Raw genomic sequence first — 27,005 nt, 5'->3', positions numbered from 1 at the left:
AATGTATGTTTGGAAATAACTAATAAACTAGCTTTAAGTAGTTAACAAATAATATCTTTCTAAAAGCTATATAATTAATTTTAGTAATAACTAAAATAAAAGTCAGATAAAAATTATAATTGATATATTATAAAAATATATTAAGTTATGTATATTTTATATAAATAACAGTCCAATGTAGATTCAATATGATGAATGTTGAAAAGCATATAATATATACCTTCATATATTTGAACTACTATATACAAAAATATACTATATATTATCATAAAATTTTGATCTGTAAAAAAGTAAAAATACATTTGTATAGATATACGAGTCATATTCTAAAAATATGGATTAAACGGTTAATGGTTTACAAGATAAAATAAATTATTCAGTTTAACTATTTAACTATTGTGGTTAGAAATTTTATTTAAATGAATAAATTTTAAAATATATGTCACTTATACAAATAAATATTTATTTATAAAAAAATAAAAATAAACACTCGCACGGATGTGAAGATCAAGCTCTAGTTACTAAGGAGTCAGTTGTTTAAGAAGAATCCTAATTCATAGAAATCAAGAAAATCATCCTAAACAAAAAAAAAATTCTAAATCCAAACACTTGGATAAATTCTAATTCATAGGGTTTAGGATTTATCCACGAGTTTAGAGTTTACCCAAGGGTTTAGGGTTTAGGGTTTAGTATTTAGGGTTTAGTATTTAGAAATTAGGGTTTAGTGTTTTGCTGATTGTGTTAAAAATATAATTTTTTTTTAAATCCAAAGATTTAGGATTTATCCAAGGATTTACGGTTTACCAAGGATTAAGGGTTTATGATTTAGGATTTAGGGTTTAGTGTTTTGCAGACGGTATTTTAAATATAAAACTTTTTTTGCGACTACTATTATTTTATTTCCTTTTTTAAAAGATATTAAATATAAAATAGTGAATTCCTATTGGTGGGTGAACTTACGGGTTCATCTTAGAGAATGAACCCAAAAATTACTCATCACGTTTTGCGCATGTGATCTCAACTCTTCTCCCATCTGGCTCCAGCTGATAGATATATAAGCAAATATTTCTTTTGTTACAACAAATCTAGCTTCTTTAGAGCAACATTATTGCTATTACCAAATTGTTGGTCTTTAGCTTATTTTTATATTATTGTGGTGTTAAGGACAAATGTTAGGGACAGTCTCAAAACATTTAGATTATTGCTGGGATTTTGAGTGGTCCTTAAGTAAATGTTAGGGACAAATGTAGAGGATGTCAATCACAACATCAGCATCTGCTTCTTGAGGATAAGGTCTGCAGAGGCAGAGACTTGGCTTTGGCAAGGATCATCTCTCCGTCTTCCAACTCCATCTCCTTGGTCTCCACTTCATCAGCCTCGTCTTCCTCCTTCTTGTTCTCTCTAATCGTGCTTTCCACCTTGCTCCGCAAGAACTTCCTGAAACCAAATCTCGAAGAAGACTCTTCCTCTTTCTCTTCCTCCTCCTCCTCGTCTTTCTTATGACTCTCACCAATCTGCTCCTTGGCTTCATCGATCAAGCCACCACTGTGACAAGAGTCTGAAATGATCGTCATCCTACTACCCTGTGGAACTCTGTCCACAAGATCCCTGAAGTCATTATCTGCAAAACAACATAACAGCAACACCAAGAATCTCATCACGCAAGCTCCTTTACATGACCAATCTCAAAAAAAAAACACAATCAAAGATGAAAACTTTTTCACCAAAAGTCATCTTCTTTATCATTATTACCCGATCAGATTCAAAATTAGAACTTCTACTACTATAATCTAAGCAGATCTTCCATCACAAAACAGAGCAACATCATCGGTTTCACTAACAAAACAGAGCAACATCATCATCTCCTCATCAATTAAAAACATAGCGACACGATCAAAGATTCAAAGATGAGAACTTTTACACCAAAAGTCATCTTCTTTATCATTATTACCCAATCAGATCCAAAATTATAACGTCAACTACTATAATCTAAACAGATCCTCTTATCACAAAAAAGAGCAACATCAACGGTTTCACTAACAAAAGAGAGCAACACCATCATCATCTCCACATCAATTGAAAAAAACAGAGCAACATCATTGACTCACCAGTAATCAGATTCATGTCGCAAGGGACAATACATTCATCATAACCAGTGTCATCATCCTCCCCTGTCTCAGCCGGCAACCTCGTACCATGTCCACTGTAATGAACGACGAGAACATCCTCTGAATCAGCCGATCCGACGAGATTCGAGAGCGCCTTGCGGATGTTCTTTGCCCGTGGGTTTGGTATAGGAGTCGTCGGTGTCGATTGCCTTGGAGCAACATGCCGCGAGTTCACAGACACGAAATGAAAGACGAGATTTGGCTTAGAAATCGTCGGCCATTCCCAGCGCGACACGTGTGTGTTAAGGACGTCCGCCAACGTTTCTTAACTAAGGGACGTCCCACGCTTAATTCACTCTTTTTGATTTTCATTTTAATTGCATAATGTTAAGGACGAGGTATAACATACCGCGATAATGTTGCTCTTATACATATACGAAACATAGGTGAAAAATCATAAAGGACTTAATAATAAGTTTACGTACAGCCTGAAATTTGTTGTCATCCATACTATAGAACAAAGTATTGTCTTCCTATTAATATCCCCATTTCATCTTATTCGTTCTATGTTTATTTTCTGCTCCATATCTTTTATTCCCCGTTCACTGAACTTTCGAACTGATCACCTTACAAAAGAAGCTCGATTTCGAGGTGTCACTTTTTCCCATGTAAACATTATGCTTCTAAGTTGGATGGTTCATGAGGCCAACCTCTTGGTCATTACTTAATAAAATATGGAGCTTTCGATGTCAAAAAAAATATAATAAGATCTTATTGCGTGAAATGACTAAAATAAATGTTAAGATGAAATATATGTTGCACATAATTTCAATTGATCGTCTAAAATCAGTTTAAACTGCAAAAACGTCTAAAGTTGTAGAACTTGTTATTATTCCAAAAGAACTTTTGAGTTTGAGGTTATTGTTCCAGCAGCTTCGTTTTCATAAGAAAAATATATATGATACTAGTGGTATTCCGGCGCTACGCGCCGGGTTCATATGTTGTATTTTTACATGAATTTATAATTTATATATGATCTTAGTAAATAAAATATTCTAAAAATATGAAATGAAAATATGTATAAAAATGATATTTTCTGATCTTTTTGATAGTGGTTAATGGAGCTGAGAATTTAATTCAAATCCCGGAGGCTCCGCCCCATCTGACCCGCCGTAGAATGGGTGCGGATCGATCGGTTTAAAATTTTCGAACTGCGAGTGCGGGTGTGGTTAAGATTAGTTTAAGCGGGGCGGGTGCGGGTCAGCCAAATATGAGTCGCGGGTACCCGCCGACCCGTATTATTTTAATATTATTTTTAATAATTAATATATAATTAAAATAATTAATATATAATTAAAGTATTAATATATAATTAAAATATTAATATATAATTAAAATAATTAGTTTTTAATATAATTATTATTACCCGCGAGTAAGACGGTTTATCCACAGGTTTTGGCGGGGTGGATGCGGGTTTAAGATTTTCGGTCATACGGATCATGTGGGTCGAATTTATGAAAGTGATACAGATCGTTGACTATGGAGAATCATAGAGGCTCTATTCTCTATAGTCAAATCAAATATAAAGAAAACCTATAAACCGTGATTTTGAAACCCAACCGAGACACTGAATCTGACGATTGACCAGGTCGCTGAATTGACCGGATCAATGAGTTATTGGACCAACCGTTGATGAACCGCATGTTAATAATGAATTAATTTTATTATATAATAATATATTAGCTATGAAAATTTTATATAATAGTTAATATTTTGAAATGTTTTCTAAACATAAAATAATAGTTTGGATATTTATCTATTTTATGCTTAAAACATTTAGAAAATACTTAACATTGGTTTCTATATTTTTAACTTCATTTGACATACAAAATATTAAGAAATAGTCTAGACTATTTAAAAAGTTTGTAATATAAGAGTTATGACATCTAAAAAAATCAAGACATATAATTCACAAATATTTATGTCGAATGTGAATAATAAATTAAACTTCCAATGCAAAATAAACCAAAATTAAAACATCATATTAGTAAATTGTCAATAACAAAAATAAATTAACACCAAATCACATCAACTAATTTTTATTTTCTCTAAATTTTAAAACTTACCAACAGCTTACCATGTTCTTGTTCTTCAACAATTCAAAACATGTTTTGTAATCCACATGATCATATGATCTTATTCTTTTTGATCTGTAAATTAAAAATGTAATGACTTGTTATAAACTAAGTTAAATAAAAAATAACTTACTCATTTTTCTTGCAAACGTAAATTATAATGTAGAGGAATAATAAGCTTGATCGTCTTTGAGTTTGTTTTACGGATGTGCGGGTCGAGCACGATCACGCTTACTCACCTTCCTTGTAAACGTAAATTGTAGTGTAGAAGAATAGGAAGACGGTAATAAAACTGAAAAAAATCTAACTTTATAATTGGAAATTTATAATATAAAACATAATTTAAAACATAACTAAAAACTAAAAAAAATAAAAATTATCTATTGATTCAACCAGTGGTGTAACCGGTATTGAATTTTGGGTTTTAGTGAGTTTTTGAGGTTTTAAATTGGGATTTTAAATTTTGGGTTTTTTTCACAAAACTCAAACAAGATTTATATTGGATCGTGGAGTTTACCGGTTCAGCAGTGGTTCCGGTTCGGGTTCAAAACACTGTTATAAACGCTTGGACTTTTATGAGGAAAAGTTTAAAAACCCAATGTCTTTCATAATTAACATTAAAACCTATTAAATATAATTTAAGAAAATATTTTAATTATTAAAAAAGAGTTTCAAATGACATTGGGTTTTCTCCTAGGGAGGAAAAAAACTGAACTTTATTATATAAGATAATTGGAAATTTAGAATATAAAACAGAATTTAAAATATAACTAAAACTAAAAAAAAAAATTATATATTGGTTCAACCAGTGGTGCAACCGGTATCGGGTTTTGGGTTTCTGTGAGGTTTTAATTTGGGTTTTAAATTTTGGCTTTTTCACAAAACTTAAATTCGATTTATATTGGGTCGGAGAGTTTACCGATTCAACAGTAGCTCTGGTTCGGGTTCAAAACACTGTTATAAATGTTTGGGTTCTTATGAGGAAAATTTTAAAAATCCAATGTGTCTTTCATAATTAACATTAAAACCTATTAAATATAAATTAAAAAAAAGTTATTAAAAAGAGTGTGTCACATGGCATTGAAACCCCCAAAGAGAAAAAAAAAACCAACTTTATTATATAAGATTGGAAGCATAAATCCTAGTAACTTTTTTGCTTTAGTGACCATGACATTTATCTTAGTGCTTTATATTAATACTGTATTATTATGTGGGTTTAAGCATATATAAGTCCGTATTATTAACCAAAAAGCTTCATCAATACTCGACAAAGGAAAGTTTAGTACAATTTATTCTTGAAACACACCAAATTTTAGCAGGAAAAACAAATTATTCTTGAAACAACAGACTCGATTTTTGAATTCTCCTTAAAGAGGTGAATTGGTCCAAACAATAAATGGATCGATATACATCGATTTATCAGGAGGAAGTTTCGGAAGAATTAAACTTAAGAGAAACACTGTTGACGCAGTGACGCTCATCTTTAGGCGTGGGGAAACCTTCTCCTTTGAAAACATGACCTAAATGTCCATCACATTTTGCGCATGTGATCTCAACTCTTCTCCCATCTGGCTCCAGCTGATGGATATATAAGAAAATATTTTTTTTTGTTACAACAGATCTAGCTTCTTTTTACATATATGTAACATAGATGCAAAATCATAAAGACCGTATTAATAAGTTACGTACAGTTTGTTTAATGGCACCGGGAATAGCGTCGAAAAAGGCAGGCCAGCCACAGCCAGAGTCGAACTTGGTGGTGGACTTATAAAGAGGAGTTGCACAGCCAGCACAGGCATATGTTCCTTCGTCGTACAGTTTATTATATTCTCCTTTGAATCGGGCTCTAAACAAAAAAAATCATTAAATTAATAAGGAGTCCCATTTATTTAATGGTATTTTCTGGAGTATTTATTGAGCCGGACACATAATAACATGTTACAGTGACTATTTGTTCGTCCGATAAGTCTTGGACCAAAACTCAGACTAGTATCGAGATACCACTAGAACATTAGGGTAATCATAGTAGTTTTCAGAAACACGCAGTGAAAGTTTTAAAAAGTTTGTAGAGCTTGCTTACTCTGTGCCCTTTTCCCTGAGAACTCTAAATTGTTCAGGAGACAGTACGGCACGCCACTCATCATCAGGTTTTTGTACAGATCCAGTTGATGGAGCTGCCAATATTGCTGTCGTTGCCATGGTAAGAAGAGGCTTTTAAGACGACAGAGAGATGGTCGTGTGTTCTGATGTCTTCCGAGAAAAGGGAAAATTGATATTTGAGTAAGTAGAACTACAAAGGGGTTGGGGTATATATACAGAAAACATCTTCTTATTCTGGGTCTAGAAGAGACTAAAATATTCCTAAGAAATAAACAACTAAGAAAAGATAAGTATAAAATAATTAGGTCACAACTCAGACATAGAGCTAGATCTTTCTTTTTTTTTGGGTAAAGAGCTAGATCTAATCGACAGACAGGAACGAGAAATTTTAATTAGACTAGTTAAAAACAAATATATACTAATGTTCAAAGTGCTAGGTGGTACGCAAGCAGTGATTTTCAGCTTAACGCATAAAATTCTTGATTGAACTCTTACCACTTTTTTTGATTTTCTGTTGAACGAACAACATCTAATAAATGAAAAGTAAAAAAATTAATATTAGTTGCATGATATACTATTACAGATTTATTCATATTCATAGTAATTAATTTTGTTGAATACTTATTGAACTAGATAGTTAATTCATTTCTATGAGTAGTTTATTATGTTTGGATTCTCGTAGTTTAGTTAATTCATTTACTTTTATTCATGCAAAAAATTAATAGACTTTAATCAGTAGATTGTGTCACTTGGCTCTTCTGGCTCTAGTGGCTGCATTCGACCTTGGCTTGACAGAGCTGCATTGTGACATGTTGCAGCTGATTCTTCAGCCTGCTCTGGCACAGTCCGGATCAAGGTCTTCATTTCTTTAGGAATTCATTGGATTCGTTTCATGATGCCTTGTTGGTTTCCTAAGAGTCTCCCTAGAACGTCGTCATCAGGAGTGCTCTGGCACAGTCCGGATCAAGGTCTTCATTTCTTTATGAATTCATTGGGTTCGTTTCATGATGCGGTTGGGCCACTCACGTCCGCTTTTTGGTCTATGGGTCTCATCCCGTTCCAGCGATCGGTCCGTAAATTTTTCAAAGTTCGAAATCATTATTTATTGGCCTTGCAATCACCACTTAACTTTTCTCCGTGCTTTGACCTCACTTGCACGGTATCGAAAATCACTTCCCGATAGGCCACCATTTTTCCACTACTCCAGCTCAAACACGGTTAAGTTTAAAGTTCTAAACGGATGTATGACAGAAAATGTAAGTCAACTTTGGTAGCATAAGTAGCCAAATTAATCTTCTTAAGCATTTTCATATATCACAACTCGGGATGTTACAATCCGCCCTTCTCAAAGAACGCAATTCTCATTGCGTCTCACGACAGGTCTTAAGACGCCTCTCGGGTCAGAACTGAGATGGCTAACCAGCTTTGACACTTATAACTTCCCGACTGTCTACGGCTAATGGGCCACCAACGTTCGTTCTCTCGGTCCATGGGTCTCATCCCGTTCCAATCCGTAATTTTCTAAGACTCGAAATCATTGTTTACTGACCATGCAATCACCACCTGACATTTCCTCGTGCTTTGGTTTCACTCGCACGGTATCACAAGTCACTTTTCGATATGTCACACGACGTATTTCCACTATTCCAATTCAAACATGCTTAACTCTAGACTGGTAAACGGATATATGACAGGAAAAATAAATTAATTTTGTTGATATAGGTAACCAAATCAAATGAACAGACATGAACTAAAATATTCCTAAGAAATAAACGACTAAGAAAAGATAATATAAAATAACTAGGTCACAACTCAGACATAGAGCTAGATCTTTCTTTTTTTGAGTGAAGAGCTAGATCTAATCGACAGACAGGAACTAGAAATTTTAAGTAGACTAGTTAAAATCAAGTATATACTAATGTTCAAGGTGCTAGGTGCTACGCAAGCAGTGATTTTCAGCTTAACGCATAAAATGCTTGATTGAACTCTTACCACTTTTTTGATTTTCTGTTGAACAAACCACATCTAATAAATGAAAAGTAAGAAAATTAATATTAGTTTAATGATATACTATTACAAATTTATTCATATTCATAGTAATTAATTTTGTTGAATACTTATTGTACTAGATAGTTAATTCATTTCTTTGAGTAGTTTATTGTGTTTGGATTCTCGTAGTTTAGTTAATTCATTTACTTTTATTCATGCAAAACATTAGTAGAATTTAATCAGTATATTGTGTCACTTGGCTCCTCTGGCTCTAGTGGCTGCGTTTTAATGGACCTTGGCAGAGCTGCATTGTGACGTGTTGCAGCTGATTCTTCAGCCTGCTCTCGCATAGTCCGGATCAAGGTTTTCATTTCTTTAGGAATTCATTGTGTTCGTTTCATGATGCCTTGTTGGTTTCCTAAGAGTCTCCATAGAACGTTGTTATCAGGAGACCATGATGTAATGTCTCGACCGTACACGGTTGGACCACCTACATTTGCTTTCTCGGATTATTTTTCTATCCGTTTTTTTGCGGTAGTTAATCAGAAAGTTTTAGGATATAACTGTTTACATGATTTAGTTCTTAAGTTTCTTTACCTTTCTTGGGACTCTAAACCATTTGTAATATTATTTTCATTGATGTATATAAGAAAAAAAGGAAAAAAACTCGAACTTTCGTCATTTCAACTGATGTGAGTTTACCATTAATGTTAACTGAATTTATCATTAGGTTCATGTATTAGTTACTTCTCACTATATATTCCGCATACACGATTTTATCATGTAATAGATCGTACCTAACATAATAATCATACTCCCTCCGTTTCTTAAAGAATGTCGTTGTGACATTTTTCACACATATTAAGAAAGTTGTTGAAATATATGTAAGTTGTAATTAATTATACATTTTTGACCAATAATATTTTAGATAAATAAAATTATTTATAAAATCAATGCAGTTTGCAATTAATTTTCAGCTGAAAATTAGTATAATTTACATTGGAATTGTAAAGTGACACTCTTTGTGTAACAAGAAAATAAGCTCAGAGTGACACTTATTATGAAACAGAGGGAGTAATAAATAAAAAAATATGAGATCCATAGTGGTAGTGATAGCAAGTTGCAAAGTGGAACCCAACTATTCTACTAAAATAAAATAAAAAAATTCTTACCAAAATATAATTAATACTTCTTTCTTTGTATTGGTGGAGGGTTTGCTTTCTTTGTTTATCTTTTGTTTGAAGGGTTTGTTTGATTTCTTAAAATGATATTTACATTCTTAGAAGAAAAAAACTAAAATAGTGGAAGTATGTTAGCAGTTTGTTATGTGAAATCTCCGATGTGAATAATTAATTTGATTGAGGAAAATTAAAATTATGTGCAAGGAAGATGAGTCTTTGTTATCAAATTTGCTCTTCCTCGGGAGAGATGGTTAACATGTTTACATCTATCATCAACGTTTGGTTCCGAAACTAGGTTTATGGTTTGGAAACACGAACTTTTGTGTTGATAATTTTAGAAGTCCTGAAATTTCCAATTTTAGTAATTTTGAAGTCAGAATAAAAAAACTCACTGCATCTTTTAGTTAAGAGCTTAAAACTAAAAAGACAAATGACATGTGAATATATTCTGTATTTCAGATAATTATAACTCAACTAGGCTAATAATTTTATAAAATAATTAAATGTGTAGTGGTCAGAAATATGCCAAAAGAGTGGTTGGAAATCAGAAAAGAGTGATCCTGCCATTTTAATAGTGGGAAATTAACATAATTCTCTTAGAATAACGATACATTGTGAATGAGTTTGATGTCTTTATTTATTTTAGAAAGAATTGGTAAAATAATATGCATTTAACTTTAGTTTGTCCCATTAAAATTTTGTTACGTAGTTAATTATCAGATTATGATTTAAATGAAAATCAGTAGATCTTCAGCTATAAAATGGTAAACCTCCGTCCTATTAACTTCATCCTCAGAAATCCTCATAACCCTTGAAACTTTTTTCATGTAGAATGGCTTCAGACATTGAAACCAAACTCAAGGAAGACACTACAAGAATTCTTTACAATAGTTAAGGACTGGTGACAGAAATTTTGTAGCCACATTTATTAGCAACGTAAATGGTGACAGATGGCAACAAAACACAAAATAACCAAATTTATTGCTATTTTGTAGCGATCTGTAGCCGTTCAGCTATGGATTATGTTCATAGGTAATTCGTACCTATATAACTACACATTAGCTATAGATTGGTTGTAGTCAAAAGGATTTTAATTAGTCATAAATGGTTACAGTTTTTTTTTGCTAATTAATTATGAATACTATAGCTTTTTGAAAATCTATTTATATAAAAGAAGGATGTATCTCTCCAGCTGACACCTAGGATTCCACCTAAGAAATTCGAGCTCTGACGTTGTGACATGTGTCCCGTGCGGATGATACTCCGCATTTCATTTAATCGAAAATCGTATTGGGCTTTAGTTTGTTGTGTATTTGTCCAATAATTGTGGATTTTTTTTTGTTTACGGCACCCTACTTCCATCTTCGTTTCTCTGAGTGATGGCGATGACGACTATCGATCTTCTTCGTTTCTCCTGTAACGGATCGATTTATGATCTCTACTGATGGCTCTTCAATTCTTCGGTCCGTCGTCTAACAATTTAAAAATTTTGGCATTCTTATCTCCCTTGATCGATCGGGTGTCTATTTATATGCCTCCCTGTAATCCCCGTTAACAAATCTCGCATTTGTTTCGTTTCATGAGCATCGGAAGAAGAAGAAATCTCACTAGATGAGAATCTTCCCTTTTTGTGTTTCCAGGGTTCAAGAGATTCGTGTATTGAGTGGAAAAAACAAGTAACGTCCTTTGATCTCTTATAAGCATCTTTTGATTTTTTTTTGGATTTGCTTATGAATTCAAAATCTTTTCTTTTTCCCACAGAGACAAGTTTTGTGCTCTGTATTTTTGGAAATTTAGTTGATAACCTCATCGCTATCAATGGAGAGGGAGGATCCACCTCCTCCTCCTCGGGATCATCATCATCATCCCTTCAAGCCTCTATGCAAGAATTTAAACTCTTTGAAACTCAATCGGTACCATACTACTTCCACCTTTCACGTTTTGAATCGCTTGGTTAATTTGTAGCTAACATGAATACATGATGATATCATTTTTTTTCTTTTCAGAATTTCTATATGATTGGTTGGAATGGTAATAGAGTGTATAGAGTACTAAAGATAGACCGTTTTGATGCATCTGAGATTACTCTGAGGATTCCACTGCCTATACCAAAAAAGAATGCTACGAGTTGCTTAAACGGATACACGAAGACAACAAGGCCACATGCAGCCTCAAACTGGTCAGTCTCTGTTATGGCATCACTGGTATTGTGTCGGTTATGTTCACTGAAACCCACAGTATTTTTACTTTTACAGCGTGATCTCACAATTTTGTTTTTTTTTGTGCTCCCCATTTATGCAGTCTCAGGGTTCACTAAGTTTTGGGGACCATACTACATGTGGTCACAGGGTCTATGAAGTGTCGAAGAGTGAGATAATTTCTTTGCGTAATTCTTGCGTGCTTTCCAACATTGCAAATTCAAGAGAGGTGTTTTGTTCTACCTTTTACTATATTATGCCCTTTTTTATTTATTTCACCCTTGGACGTTGCTATGTATGAACTGAAGTCATCTAACGCCACGTTTCTTTATCTGGTGTTTTCCATATGTTGATAAACAGGTACAAGAAGCTCCTGTGTATGGTGGACCTTACAAAGAACTTCTTTTTCAGCTATTATTTCAGTATAATGCGTAGTTTCCATGAGAATATATGTGACCATGAGAGTGGTGATATTCTCTATAAGAAAATGTTTGTGTGGTACGTGTTCTTGACTCGGGGAATTCAACATCATCTTTAGAATACCGTCTGGACTGTAGCATTTGTATATGATTTCTCTAAGCATGTATGAATCGGATATATATTTTCTGCTCCTCACTGCCAAAGAGAAGAAAGTTTTCCCGAATTCCTTTTTTTTTTGTCACAGCAGTAGTTTTGTTATTTGAGCACCATTTTCACTGGAATCATTATATTGCTTCCCTATCATGTTTTGTCTTGCACCAAAAGGTCCGCCAGAAAAAGTACTATTGTTTTTAATAACTATATATCAATTTATGTTCTTGGCTTACTCTAATAATAGCTTCGTCATTTTAAACAAATCACAACATTATTGAACGACTAGATACAAAACACCACACCATTAAAAACTATGACAAATAGAATTATCTTATATCATCAATCTAAGTATTATTTCTTGGTCAAAACAGTAAGTAATTGCTAACTTAAAATTAGTTTTTAAACAAGAAGATAAACATTATTCAAAACACTAAGTGCTAACTTAGATTTAGTTTTTGCTACCAAAAGAAACTTAGATTTAGTTTTTTCTTTTTGTGCAACGAACTTAGATTTAGTTTTTAAACAAGAATATAAACACTATTTGACATAATAAAATAGTTTTTATTATAATTTCCCGCCCGTAGGGCGGGCCGATCCTAGTACTGTATATAATGAGAATATTTTTTACTCCCTCTGTTTTTTAAAGATGTATGTTTTAGAAATTTTTTTTGTTTCAAAAAGATGTATTTTTCATATTTTCAATGTAATTTTTGTCAACTAATTATGAATAATTGTGAATTTCAAAAACATTAATTGCATTTCTTGAAATTTTATTGGTTTAGAAATATAGGAAATATAAAATAACAAAAAACTATGCACTAATAAGTAAATTTTAATATGTTTTATTAAAAAGTGTGAAAATCTCAAAACATGTATTATTTAAAAACAAAGGGAGTATATAATAAAAATTTACGTTTGGGGTTTAATAGATTTAGATATGGATGAGGCGTACAAAGCCAAAAACTTGTTTTATGAATTGTTTATGTATCACTAAGAAATATGGGTAGTAATAGCGGACGAAAAGCGCTATGATTCATTTTTAATAGTGTTTTCTTGGACGCTCTGACATCGTCCGTTATAATAGGTCCGACCTTTTTAATAGCGGTTTTCGGTTGTGCTATTATTAAGTTTATAACAATAGCGCTTTTGTGTTTACAATTGTTAATATTTATAATAACATTTAACAAATGTTATTAGAACCTGATAATTTGATTTTTCTCAGTAGCAAAGATAGCTAATGTTTCGTGTTATTAGTTAGTTTTTTAATTATCCGAAAACTAATTAATGATAATTAGTGAATTGTTTTTTTTAATAATTAATTTGGAAATATGAAATAAAAACAATTTAAATTATTAAAAATCCAAAAAACAATATAATTATTTAAATCCCATAACACAACATTATCACATTCATACAAACTATCACACAAGTGCATACAACCTATCAATCTACCACTAATAAACCCTCACAATCATCCCTAACATAAACACCAGAGCCGTCTTTTAACACGTGCAAGTGGAGCGGTCGAACAGGGTCCAAAATTTTAGAGAGTCCATATCTTTTTATTTTATCTTACTAATAGTTATAAATTTAAATCATATTTTTATAAAAAAATCAGAATGACTATATTTGACTTTAGTTTCGTATTTATAACCAATAAACGTAAATTATATTTTTTTGTTTATATAACCAACTAAAAAGACAGTAAACTAGGAAGTAATTAATATTTATATCAATTATATATATTTGGAAAGTAATAAATAGTTGTGATGTGTGTTTGAATATTCAATGGTAGTATAGAAAGTTAATATTCTAGTTGATTATGTTTAGGAAAAAAATATCAATTAGTGATTAAAAATATGGAGGACAAAATATTTTTTTCATCAATTTTAATTATAAATAGCAAACAAAAAAAAATAAAGCTAACATACAACTTCTGTTGACAACAAAAATAGTGACTTGTCCAATCAAGAGTATATAGCTTATTATTCAGATTTTGTTATTTTATTATATTTATAGATTATGATTTCTGATTGTGGATATAATAAACATAAAAAAATACTAAAAAAAATTAGAATAATGATCAAATTTGATGATTTGATCTATGATTTTGCATTAAAAAATCTAAATAATGAAATTTAATGATTTGATCAGTGATTTTACATTAAAATTAGAAACTGATGTTATTTAGATTATAAATAATAGAATTAATGTATTTATTTTATATTATAATGATATTTTGTAAAAAAATCAAAACTATTTTAGATTATTAAAAAAAGGTCTTTTTTTTTTTTGAACAGGGTCTCTGAAAAGTTTGAGACGGCCCTGATAAACACTATCATCATCCGAAGCTTCATCACCCATATCATCAACTTCTTGGACAGGTAAAAGAGCACCACCTAAATCCTCTTCTGTTTCCAACTCATGATAACCTCTAGGTGGTCTCTCATAACAACATACCAATTTGAAGCATCATCCTCCCTAGAGTAGAAAACATGTTTTGCTTGAGAAGGTAGAATGAATGGATCTTTTAAATAGGCTGCTTGGTTCATATGAAGGTTAACAAGAGTGAAGCCATCTTCTTCCTTCACACCATTCGCCGTGTTTGCCAGTTGCATCTAAAGAGTGGCACTTTGAACATGTGATAGTCGATGACCAAAATCTCCTTTATCACTCCATAGTATGTACAAAAGACTTACGGGATTACTACAGCATCAATGAATTCAGAACAAGTGAGCAGTATTGGATTTTCATGACGAGTGAGCAACTTGTATCCCGCGAGTTTGCAGTCACCTCATCCTCCCTAGAGTAGAAAACATGTTTTGCTTGAGAAGGTAGAATGAATGGATCTTTCAAATAGGCTGCTTGGTTCATATGAAGGTTAACAAGAGTGAAGCCATCTTCTTCCTTCACACCATTCACCGTGTTTGCCAGTTGCATCTAAAGAGTGGCACTTTGAACATGTGATAGTCGATGACCAAAATCTCCTTTATCACTCCATAGTATGTACAAAAGACTTACGGGATTACTACAACATCAATGAATTCAGAACAAGTGAGCAGTATTGGATTTTCATGACGAGTGAGCAACTTGTATCCCGCGAGTTTGCAGTCACCTCATCTGTCCACGGTTGCCGAGAATTGTGTTATATGAGAAACAATGAGTTCATTAAAAACAGAGTCTAAAGAGAACATTACGTCAAACTAACGTATTTGCACTTTGTTTGATACTTGAAGCTAAAATGAAAAAACTTACAAACGAAATATTAGCTCAGGGTCAGCTTCAATGAGTGCTAGTGATAATGTGGGAACACAAGCTAAAATCCTTCAAAAGCTCAAAATAAACATTCACCCTTCGTTTCACATTATACAAGAGAAAAGCTAATAAGAATTAGTAGAATTGTGAAGCTTACCTCTTCAAAGAGAACAAAATCGCAAGGGATTTGACGTCTCTGAACTTCATGATCCGTCTGCAGAAGTTCCAAGTCAAACAATGTTTTTGGAGGCTCGCACCATTGTCATTGTACGATAAAAAGAGAAGAATGTTTGTGTTTTAAGACCTCGAGATTCATATCTATATATATAAAGTGAATGTTCTCATATTAATGACGCCAAGGTAATATTGATACAATAAATAATGAAATCGTTTAAAGAAATATATTAAATTTGTATTGTCATAAAATGATATGCATATGATATGATTTTAACTTGCACAAATAATCAATATTAGTAAAGTAAGTTAATAAAAACAAACAACCTAATTAGATACAAATCGTTAAATCGCAATAATAAATGTAATCAATATGATATTAAGAGTGGATGGTTTACCGTGTTTGTAATAAGGAAATTTATTAATACATGTATTAATTAATATTCTTGCGCAAGTAATATATAATAAGGTTAGTATTTAGTGTTACTTTCCTTTTTAGTGTTGTCGATGATTAAAAAAATTCTAAAAAATAAACCAATAAGATTAAGAAAATTCTTCTATGAAATTATGTATGAATGTCATCTGGCAAAGTGGCTTCTCTTTTGATATATAGAGGAATTTTATTCTAGTTTAACTAAGAGAAATAAAAATAATAATAATCGTAGCTCCACAAAACGTGTTTAATAAAATAACAACCTACACGTCTTCTTAATAATTAATTAACAATCTATATGTGTTAATGTGCAAAATATGGTATGCAGCCGTAAAGATGAAATAAGATAAGATAGTAAACATGATTTAAACATGATTTAATCTAAGTCACAGCTGTAAAGATGAAACTATGAAATATTAATTACTAGGAGTTTTCCTGCGCCATGCGCAGATATAAAAATTTTAAAAATATTTTTACACAAACAAATTTTCAATTTTCAGTAGTTAAATTTAAATTTTATTAATTAAAAAGTAAAACCATAATGAAATTTTTCTATTTTGATTTATTCAAGTTTACTTTAACTTTTTAATTTTATTTTATTAAATTGTAATAATAATAATTAAAATTTATAGAGTTATTTTTTCATATTATATTTTATTCAGTTAACTTTTATTTTAATTAGTTCTAATAAATATATACATTAATATGAATAACATATATAAGTTGATAAATATATAATTATAACTACATTATTTTGATAATAAAAATATGATTCATAAATTGATAAAAAATCAAATTTGTAATTATTATTTATATATATAATTATATTATTTAAATAAATATAGAAAAGTTATTAGCATTACCATATGTCTAAAATCTTACCAAAATGGATACTTGTAGAAAAATAATATTTTTGATATAAAACTTATTAGTTATTACTATATTATGAAACTTTGCCAAAAATATGAATATGTATATAGAAAAAATAGTCATTACCATTACCATATTTAAGAAATATTACCAAAACATAAATCTTAATATAGAAAATTGTACATGTCACAATTAGATCGATGCCATGTCATATTTCTTTCAAGCCATGTCATCATTTTTTGTTGAGAGTAATTGTAGTGATGACACATGTACAAATCACTTTTCAAGTATAGTTTAGGGGATACGGATGACTTTTATACGCAAGAACGGACGCAGCCATTTTAATATTAATTAATATTAATGCTACCAATAGAATTAAGGGCAAGACAGTTTCACAACTTAATTAATTTACTAGATTTTGACATGTACGCCCGTGCCGGTGTATATTTCAAAAATATATTATTATTTATTTTTCATGTCAATATCAAAGCTGGATAAAAAATTAAAATCTGAAGAACCGAACCGATCACGATCCGAAAGAGTAATACCAAATCCGAACCAAAATTGATTAAATATCCAAATCATTTAAAATTTTGATATTTAGACAACCGAAGCCATAACCAATTCAAACCGAAATATTTTGGATATCAAAATATATCCGAAAAGATTTATATACTTATATATATATTAATTTTTTAGTTGTAATGTATATAAAAATATCCAGAATATATATGATACTTTTAGGTTGGTTTAAATACTTTAAAATATATAAAATAATCAAATATAAATATCTAACATAGTGGAAGTACACTCAAAAATAATAAAATAATTATTGATTTTTGATCCAAAATTTAAACCAAACCAATTTATATGTTAAGTTTAGGTATTCTAACATATGTTATTCAGATTTATATACAATATATTATTTTATTATAGATTTTAAGAAATTCAAAATATATAATGAATTAAAAAAAATTAAATGGTTATCCGAATCCGAACTGAACCTGCAAAAATCTGAATATAATTCGAACTGAAATTTAGAAATATCTGAATGGGGCTGATTTCTTTGACCCTAGAAACCCAAAACCCAAACAGATCTGAAACGAATCCGAATGGATACCTGAACGCCCAGCCCTAGTCATAATTCAAACTGAAATTTAGAAATATATGAATGTGGCTGAAATCTTTGACCCCAGAAATTCTAAACCCAAACAGATCCGAAACGAACTGGAATTGATATCTGAACGCCTAGTTCTAATCACTATTATGTATCATATATATGTCATCATATAATTAATTGTATTGGTTCATCATATAAATAATATATAAATAATCATATTAATTAATAGTATTTTATATGTACAAGTTTATAAATAATCACATATATTATATTCTTAAACTCTAATGTGAAATATAAAAACTATAATTTACGTTGGTATATGAATTAATATTCTGTTGTATTTTTTTATATATATTGAAAACATTTTTTAATAATGGTTATTAAAATATATTTTAGTAAAAATAATTTTTGCATATTTTAAATCAATTTTTGATATAAATCAACTTTAAATTATTATTTTGATTGGAAATATTTATATAAAATTTAAATTTTATTTTATGATTATTTTAGACAAAACAATGTTTTTAGGTAATCAGATTAGTCCATTTTGTATATTTTAAAACTAATATAATGGATTTTCAATTTTTATTAATAACATAAGCCATTACTTTTTTCTTCTTACTTTTATCCATGTTTCAAAATTTTAATTTTTGCATTAGTTTTCTATGAATTATTAATTTATGATTTTTTTTTTTTTTTAAATTGAACTCTTGAATTTTTTTTTATATTTGACTAATCTAAATAAGATAATAATACCGTTTTAAAAATTGTTTTATATAATATACAATTTATATTTCAATTTGTGTTTTATTTTCAGCATAAAGAATTGTAAATTTAGTGATAGAATTGTAAATAAAAAGAAATATAGAAAGAAAGTTGTTTATTTTATTTTTAAAACAAGGACTAAATATTTAAATAAAAAGAAGTATTAAATATGTTATTTATGTTTCTAAATAATTTTCATTTGTTATTATTTATTGAAAATACAATGACTAAATATGTAAATAAAAGAAAGTATACATTTCTACTATCCGTGTTTCCAAATATATCTCATTTATTCTACTATATTTGTTTTCAAACAATCCAATTGTGTACTTCAACTTTAATAATATAGATGAAAGTCATGATCCTTTATGCAACTTGAAATAATTATATGAAGCCGTATACATGTGAATAAAAGATGTGACATCGAGTGTAAAGAAAATAATTATTGAAACAAGAACGAACATAAATCAAATGATTTATATTAAGCCGTATAACTAAAATAATTATTGAAACAAGAACAATTGCGTAAAGGTGTAAAGAAAGTACATGCGAGGGTAAAGTATAATCATATTAAGCATTAGCTTATAAGTATCGACAAAATCTCTTTAAATCAAACGATTTTCTTTCTTTAAAACAAGGGTAGATCAATATTATCGACTAAAACTCCTAAGCTCATATTGTATATGAATTCATTTTTACAAACCATGAATTGATAATAAACATAATTTGAAGAAGAAATATAAATAAACTAAAACTGTAGAAAAATTTATATCTATTGGCTTGCTAGAGCTTCGTGGTGATAACGTATTTTGAGTAAATAATAGAAGAGAAGAGAGGAATTTGGGTGTCTTATTCCATAAATAATAAACTCTTTGTATAGTGATATAATGAATTGATATTAGTGTCTAGTTTGGAGGCCAAGTACAAATAAATTTTGGTGAGTCAACATAAGTTGGAGATTATTGTGAAAACTTTTTAAAAGTTTGAGATTTTTTTGGCTTACCCGAAAGTTGAGGTTTTTTGGCTTATTTTGATAAGTTTAGGATTTAAATGGCGTTTTCCTTTGCAAGTTTACTCGAAAAAGTTTAAGTAAAAACTCAACATCTGCGGAATGGCATTTTACTCTGTATTTCATATATTTTTTTTTATTGGTAAATTTTTTTGCGGTTTCACGTTTTTCTGCCATTATGCGATTACGTAAGTGGTACCAATCAAATCTTTAGACTACCTCCATCGGCAATTCCAAAGATGGGTTCTAAAGGAAAAAAGCAAAAAAAAAATAAATCAAAAATGCTAAAATTAGAGATAGGGGTCGGCACTTTATCCCATATCCTGATAGTGGCACCCGAACCCGACCCGAAAACCTGAACCGAAATTCGAGCCGAAGTAGTAAAATACCCGAACGGGTATTAAGTTAGGAGAGATTGGATATCCGAACCCGAACGAGTAATACCTGAACAAGAATGGATATCTGAAAATAACCGAACATGTGTATACTTACTCTTATATTTCTAGTTTACATTTCTCATTTTATTTAAAATATTTATATTGATGTTAAACATACTTTAAAATCATATAGTATATATATAACTATGGAAAAAATAATTTGATATTCATTTAAAATGCATGTTAAACTTTTTATTTCATGTATTAACCAAAGTTACATCCAAAGTTTAAAAATAATAGCCAAATTAATATTTTTATTTTGGAAATGTTATCTCCAAATCTATTAATCATTCAATCTATAAAAAAAAAACCAGTTAAGTAAAATCTATATTTTTAAATATAAAAAACTTTTAAAAAGAAAATTTTATTTTTATTTCTTTTAAAATCTAAATATCCGAACCCGATCCGAAATAACCGAACCGGAACTAAAAATACCCGAATCCGATCCAAAGTTCAGAAATACCCGAACGGGTATTATACTCATATACCGAAATATCCGAAAATCCGAAATACCCGATCCAAACCCGAACGGGTACCTGAACGCCCACCCCTAATTAGAGAGAACCGCTGTCTTATTAAGAGGAAGTAGAATTGTTAAAAACCTCATACGTGTCGTTTTATTATTGGCTATTCTTTTTTCTTTTGCCTTCTCTCTCTTCCTCTTCTTCGTCTCTTCGTCTTCTTTCTTTGTTTTTCTTTTTGATCTGAGAAATCGATCGGGACGTCGGGTGGGGATCGTTTTCGGTCGTGTAGATGGAACGTGGTTGTTATCAAGGAGATCGCCATGGAGATTGCGATGTCGGAGATTTTCATCTCGAGGGAGAAGTCGCGATTTTCATAAGGTCCGAAGAAGCTCAACCATGTAAAAGCTTCCATGAGAGAGGCGAAGTCAGGGAGACGACCAAGAGGAGAAGGTTTGTTAGCTTAACTTCCTATTTACAGAATTAATAACCTGTATGAAAAGCACTATCTTTGCTTCTGCTTGATCGGATTGTTTTGGGCTTCACAAGAAGATTAAAATTTGTTAAGGCTCTGTGATAGTTTCGAAATTTAGTTCCATTTTAAACCAAGGTTTTAATTTTTATTTTCTTTCTCGCTCTGTTTGTTTTAATGCTTTGTGTACGAGTCTGTAATGGTTAAAGTATGTTTCTCTTTTGCTGGTTAAACATTGTGATGGTTTGCTTATGTTCACTGTCTTGCTTTGTATGTTGGAAAGTCTGCTTGTATTCACTCACAGTCTCGTTTTACAGTAGAAGTGAGTCTACTTTTGATTTGGCACCAATGCAGACAAACCCGAGATCACTGTCTTGTTAGACTTGTGTCTGCTTGTGTTCCACCATTCATGATCGATATAAAGTAGAAAGAGTTGTGTCTGCTTGTCATTATAATATGGTCTTTTGTTTCCTGATCGTTTCACTTCTTGTCTCGCTTGCTTATTGTATCTTCTTGCTTTTGTGGTGTTCTGATGTATATTTTGTATCTTTTGTTGAAATCAGTAGAGGGTAGTTTTTTATTGTTGTTATAAAAAAAATTTAAGGTTCTCCATTGGACAAGGAGAAATTTAATTAGACTAACATAGGTTCTAAACTATTCAAATCACAAAATCAATTACTAATTTATTCATTAGAACCCCTAAGGGTCTCTAACCAATGGAGGTAGTCTTAGTCTCTTCGTCTCGATCTCTCCTCCGTTGTGTTTGAGGGTCAGTTTCTTCATGGCTTCCACCGGACAAACCTTCAATCATCGTCGTACATGGACAGCCGAGTTAAATCTCTTGTCTTAGTTCTTTTTTAGGATTTTGATTTGTCTTGAGTATCTGTTTCTGTGTCTAGAGTTCCTGTCTTGAGTCTCTTTTTCTGTTACACACAATCGATTATCTCTGCTGATATTCTCAGCTAGGGTTTCTCTCTTAGGGTGTTGAATATCTGACTTATAATATCCTCTCTGGTATTTGATTTATCTTGTTCTATGTGTAATGGTTCTTTGTATCTGGTCTTCAATATCTTGTTTATCTTGTTCTGATTTAACTTGTCTCTGGTCTTAATTATCTTGCTCTGTGTTATAGCCTTATTATAGTAGCTAGTTTATATTGGGGTTCTTGTTAATACTCTTTGTGTTACAATTTGGTTCTTTGTGTAATGGTTTATGTGTTATGAGGTGGGAGGAGGGGGAGAGGGCTTGGAGCATCTCTTCAATTTTAAGGATTTCGTTGTCAAGAAACTGAGAGATTTCTGGATAGAAGCTCTATATGCGTTTCATACTTTGGTTGAAGATGGAAGCTCTGTGTGCGTTTCAGGATTTGGAGTTAACTGCTCTCACTCAGTTAGAGAAGTTCCTCAGCTTAGTTTCAGGTACCAGTTTCGTTCTTGATTTCTAATGCCTGTCTGTGGTTTAGAAGGAACTCAGAGTTATTCAAACACCAGATTTGCTGTGTTTGTTTCTACATTTAAGTTTGTGTTTATTTTCTAATCGCAGTCTTTGATTTAGCTTTGGGGAGATTATGAAAGATGTTGAGATCTTTGGTAAAACTCTCCTCTCTGTCGTTACTCTCGTGCTGCACATCAGTCGTAGAGCTTATGTGTAAGATTTTATCTGCACAGCTAGTGTTTTTTTTTTTTTTTGAAACACATTTATATTAAAAGATCAAACTGAAGTAGGTGTAGCCATTAAGGCCAGTTCAACAGACAAGATCTGCTTTGCTAGCTTATCAGCTTCAACATTTCTCACACGAGAAATCCAATGGAAAGAAATACATTCAAAAGAAGATGCTAAAGAGAGAATGTCGACTAAGATCCCATAGAGACCGGTCAATGATGATTCCGTTTTGAGAGCCTTGATCAGTACTGCCGAGTCCGATTCGCATCTAACCCTTGAGAGACCGAGTTCCTTGCATTTTTCTAGAGCTTCTCTTAAGGCCAGAGCTTCTGCTGCTAGTGGTGAACTCACATGGTGAGCAGGAACAGAGTAAGAGGAGACCCTGTTTTGTGATTGCACTGTCCAACCAAGACCTGCAATTCTTTGCTCTTCATGCCAAGCGGCATCTGATTTGATAAGGCAGCAGTTCGGTGGCATAGTAAGCGGGGGATTCAGTGGACGAGATGCAGCTAGTGTTTTGTTCATGATTTGTTTTTGTAAAAGAAACAGAGGCTATCCTGGCCTTGTACTCATATTTTTCATTGATTTGTTCATAGGTAAATCCTCGTTGAATTTAATTCGTCTAAAGATTTTACCGCTCAGTAAATTTTTGTTCTTCCAAACTAATGAAGTTCTAAACTGCAGCTCTATGATTTCTAAACGGATCACCATCACGGACAAGATGACCAATTTAAAGCTTTGGAGAAGCTGGGTTTTCAACAAAAATTACAGTGTTTGTAGATCTTTTTGTATTTAGTTTTTACAATGTTAGCATTTAGTATTAAACAAGTTAATGTTTGTTCAATTATGTTTGAAATTAAATTAATTTTCATTTTTTCATTTTGAGAATTAATTATAATTTTAAATAAATTATATTTTAAATTCATTATTTAACTTATAATTTGGCTACAAATGGTCTGTAGCTATATAAAGCAATATAATAAGTTGTAGCTATATTGTTGATATTGGCTACAGAAACAGTTATTGCTAGTTCATTGCTAAATAGCTACAAAATGGCTGCGAATCGAGTTTAGCACCGGCTCTGAGGCCAAATAGTTAATTTGTTGCTATATGTAGCTGAGCTGATTTTAGCTACAGATTGTATGTGATAGCTACAAAATAATCGGTAGCTATTTAAGTAAATTCTTGTAGTGAGATAAAGTTGATCCCAGCTGATAATAACAAGGAGTCTCCAGATTCGTTGTCTCATACAGCTTCCACTTCAAAAGTTTTTTATGTCAAAATCTCTCTCTCTATCTTTCCTCTGACTATAAGAATTTGTTCTTCTTTATGGATTCGTTAACCCTATGTATAAGAGTATGAGTTTTAGTTTACTGCAGTATATTCTCTTGAGATGTTGATTTGGGGTTTTTGATCAGGTTTTAGGAGAGATTGTTGGATCCAATAGAAGCAAACATGATTAAGCTTGCAGCAGTAAAAAACTTAATAGAGAAGTGTGATGGCAAATGTGACAATAAGGACGATGTAAACCCTCCTGAGGCCCCCACAAGATTTCATTTATGTTAGAGCTAGAAGGGGTCATGAAACAAGTTGACACAGGCTCACTGAAAGAAAACTCATACCTTCGAGAAACATGTTTATTTTTTTGTCCATTTTTTCTGTTCAACTTTACAGTGTTGATGTTTGTATTTGGTTATCAGGCAAAAGGAAAATATATCAGCAAGAGGATGACTTTACTTCAGGATATGGTTCCTGGTTGCAACCGGATAACAGGGAAAGCGGTAATGCTTGATAAAATCATCGAATATGTTTCAGAGACAAGTCGAGGTATAAACTCTTCTTAAGATAGGATTGAAAATTGGATTTAAACTCTTCTTAAGATCTGAAACATATGGTTTGTTTTTTCAGTTCTTTTCTATGAAGCTGGCTACTATAAATCCCAGGGTGGAGTAAAACCATGATGCTGCTTTATCCACATAGGTAAAAGAAAATATGATCTTTGGAGCTGCGATAATACAATCTTGCTATTAATGTTCTGTATCAATAGTGTGTTGCATTTCTGTGTATATATGTATGTATGTATGTATGTACGTATGTATATGTGATTCAACCGGGAGAGTCATTAACGCAGTTTCTTTACGCAATAGCTTGCTCAGAGCAAAGACTTCCGTCATGATACTATTTTCTTACCAAGAACATGCCTAGATTCTCAGACGCACAATTCCCCTCGAGTGATGGATTTGTTCAAGCCAAGGTAATTAGTAGATAATGTCATAGATTCTGGAAATGTATTGAAATCTCACGTGCTCAAGTTTTCTTGTGTTTTCTGTTTTGATTTTCAGACACACAGATCCTGAAAAAAAAAAAATTTGCAAAGCATTGTTAAGATGGCTTTTGGAGATGTCCAGCAACAGAGCAACAACAACAGTTGTAAGAGAAGATTTACAGCCAAATTCTCCAATAAGAAACGTAAGAACCAATCTTCATACTAATAATATTTTTTTATGTTTTCAAGTTCTGATCTAGCATTACAGATGAAGCTTGAGCCATGTTAAGAAGGTGTTATATTATAATAACATTTCTATGTTTTATCCCTATCTCTCTTTCTATTTGGATGCATTAACGATTCTTTATTTACTCTGTTTTGCAGGTGATCCAGTGGGCAAAAAGGAGAGAATAACCTCGCACTCTTTGTTTAAAAGTTGTGTTGACCACATTGAGATAAGTCTCCATTTTGTTTTTGAAACCGAGAAGTCTCAACTTTGGATTTAAAAGTTGTGTTGACCACGTTGAGATAAGAAATTTTCCAACGACTCTCATCAAATCTTTTTACTTGCAGTAAAGGTTTAAATTCTCATATACTCATTGTCGCTAAATGTAATGATGAGAGTCGTTGGAAAATTTCTTTGAAAGACAAACCAGTAAAAAGATTTGATTGAATCCAAATCAGTAAATTATTTAGATTTTAGAAAACAAAATGTTTGACCCTCTATATATGCTTATGTTTTCACACTCATGGCAGTCACTTATTGTTGAAGCAAAATAAACTGTTAGATTATTTTCTTCAAATTTATCATATTTTTGGTAATAAAGAGAATGTTTATGGATTGTTGGATGCAAGTTGTATAAAACATATACTTTTTTCAAAAAAAAAGAAGAATAAAACACATATGCAGACTGTGTATAATATTTTCAAAAACAAACTAATAATTTGCAAACATTTAACTTCATCTTAGTTTTTAAATTCAACTATTTAAAAATATTATATTTCAATCATCAAACCTATTTTAAAAACAAGTCTAATTTGATACTTGCTTTAGTGATGATTTCATGTTTTGATCAAAAAGACTTAAACAATCTAAAAATGTTATGTCCTCATTTCAGCTACCGTATAAACAAATATGATCAAATGCATACAAGAATTAAAATGATAACGTGTTTTTGTTTAGTCTTTAAACATATTCCCTCTGTTCCAAAATAGTTGAAGTTTTAGGCTATGCACAATTATTAAGAAATTTGTTATTTATTTTAAAAAGTGTGATTGAAATATAAATTTAAAACTATTTAGCCAATTACAAAAGACACTGTTAAGTATGATTGGTTACACAGTTTTTAATAAAGTAAAAAGTAACATTGAAAGTTGAGAACATCATGTATTTTGAAACATCAAAACTTCCTAAAACTTCATCTATTGTGAAACAGAAGGAGTATTTAACAATAAATAAAAATTAATACACTTTAAAAACATGAACAAATGCCACAGTTTACTCATTTCTCATGAAGCCACGTCAGCAGGTATGTGGGTTCCACTTCTAAATTTATTTATTTTTAAACGAGTAAGTTTAAATTTGTGAACTATGTACAGTTTTAGTGGGTTTCGTGTAACTCGGCATGGTAAGCAACATATAATTGGTTTCTTTTTTTTTCTTCGTGGGTTTCGTATAGGCTTGGTAATTGTTAGGGTTATGTCTTCTTCCAGATCATTCGTCGCAGGATGCTTCATCTTCTGGCGTAACCATTGCTAACTCGATCTCTTCGAACACACATTCTCAGCCGAAGAAAC

At 31.3% G+C, this 27,005-nt stretch overlaps 2 protein-coding genes and 2 long non-coding RNA genes across 6 annotated transcripts; 2 read left to right on the top strand and 2 right to left on the bottom strand.

Annotated features, from left to right (window-relative positions):
- Nucleotides 1-1,125: 1,125 nt before the first annotated feature.
- On the bottom strand, nucleotides 1,126-2,525 carry LOC130498876 (metacaspase-4-like). Its single transcript, XM_056992588.1, has 2 exons — nucleotides 2,109-2,525; nucleotides 1,126-1,621 (listed from the first exon to the last, which is right to left on the bottom strand). The coding sequence occupies exons 1-2, from the start codon at nucleotides 2,122-2,124 to the stop codon at nucleotides 1,269-1,271; spliced, it is 369 nt and encodes a 122-aa protein (XP_056848568.1). The 5' UTR covers nucleotides 2,125-2,525; the 3' UTR covers nucleotides 1,126-1,268.
- A 2,941-nt stretch (nucleotides 2,526-5,466) lies between these two features.
- LOC108809489 (peptide methionine sulfoxide reductase B9-like) lies at nucleotides 5,467-6,531 on the bottom strand. The gene is made up of 3 exons (XM_018581625.2): nucleotides 6,324-6,531; nucleotides 5,933-6,089; nucleotides 5,467-5,821 (listed from the first exon to the last, which is right to left on the bottom strand). Exons 1-3 carry the CDS (start codon nucleotides 6,440-6,442, stop codon nucleotides 5,663-5,665), a joined length of 435 nt encoding a protein of 144 aa, XP_018437127.2. The 5' UTR covers nucleotides 6,443-6,531; the 3' UTR covers nucleotides 5,467-5,662.
- A 4,293-nt stretch (nucleotides 6,532-10,824) lies between these two features.
- Nucleotides 10,825-12,324, top strand: LOC108837108 (uncharacterized). Its single transcript, XR_001947270.2, has 5 exons — nucleotides 10,825-11,189; nucleotides 11,275-11,426; nucleotides 11,520-11,692; nucleotides 11,815-11,940; nucleotides 12,072-12,324. It is a non-coding gene; the product is annotated as an uncharacterized LOC108837108 (long non-coding RNA).
- An 8,644-nt stretch (nucleotides 12,325-20,968) lies between these two features.
- LOC108837223 (uncharacterized) lies at nucleotides 20,969-25,728 on the top strand. 3 transcript variants are annotated; one of them, XR_008937916.1, is made up of 9 exons: nucleotides 20,969-21,261; nucleotides 22,505-22,698; nucleotides 22,823-22,927; nucleotides 23,002-23,538; nucleotides 23,627-24,769; nucleotides 24,851-24,922; nucleotides 25,090-25,196; nucleotides 25,285-25,411; nucleotides 25,593-25,718. It is a non-coding gene; the product is annotated as an uncharacterized LOC108837223 (long non-coding RNA). The 3 variants fall into 3 exon arrangements; XR_008937915.1 differs by having other exon boundaries at nucleotides 20,972-22,698; nucleotides 23,627-24,466; nucleotides 24,643-24,769; nucleotides 25,593-25,719; XR_008937914.1 differs by having other exon boundaries at nucleotides 20,971-22,698; nucleotides 25,593-25,728.
- The last annotated feature ends 1,277 nt before the right edge of the window (nucleotides 25,729-27,005 follow it).

Source organism: Raphanus sativus, chromosome 8 (assembly GCF_000801105.2).
Source record: "Raphanus sativus cultivar WK10039 chromosome 8, ASM80110v3, whole genome shotgun sequence".
In the NCBI taxonomy this organism is placed as follows: domain Eukaryota; kingdom Viridiplantae; phylum Streptophyta; class Magnoliopsida; order Brassicales; family Brassicaceae; genus Raphanus; species Raphanus sativus.
The sequence above is the reverse complement of the archived record's forward strand: the minus strand, read 5'-3'. Positions and strand labels throughout refer to the sequence as shown.

Excerpts from the sequence above, each read along its gene's own strand:
- LOC108809489 (XM_018581625.2), bottom strand. The coding sequence starts at position 6,442 with ATGGCAACGACAGCAATATTGGCAGCTCCATCAACTGGATCTGTACAA. Across the intron at positions 6,090-6,323 it reads CTCAGGGAAAAGGGCACAGA|AGCCCGATTCAAAGGAGAAT; the intron begins GTAAGCAAGCTC and ends TTTTTTGTTTAG. Across the intron at positions 5,822-5,932 it reads CCGGTGCCATTAAACAAACT|CTGGAGCCAGATGGGAGAAG; the intron begins GTACGTAACTTA and ends TATATCCATCAG.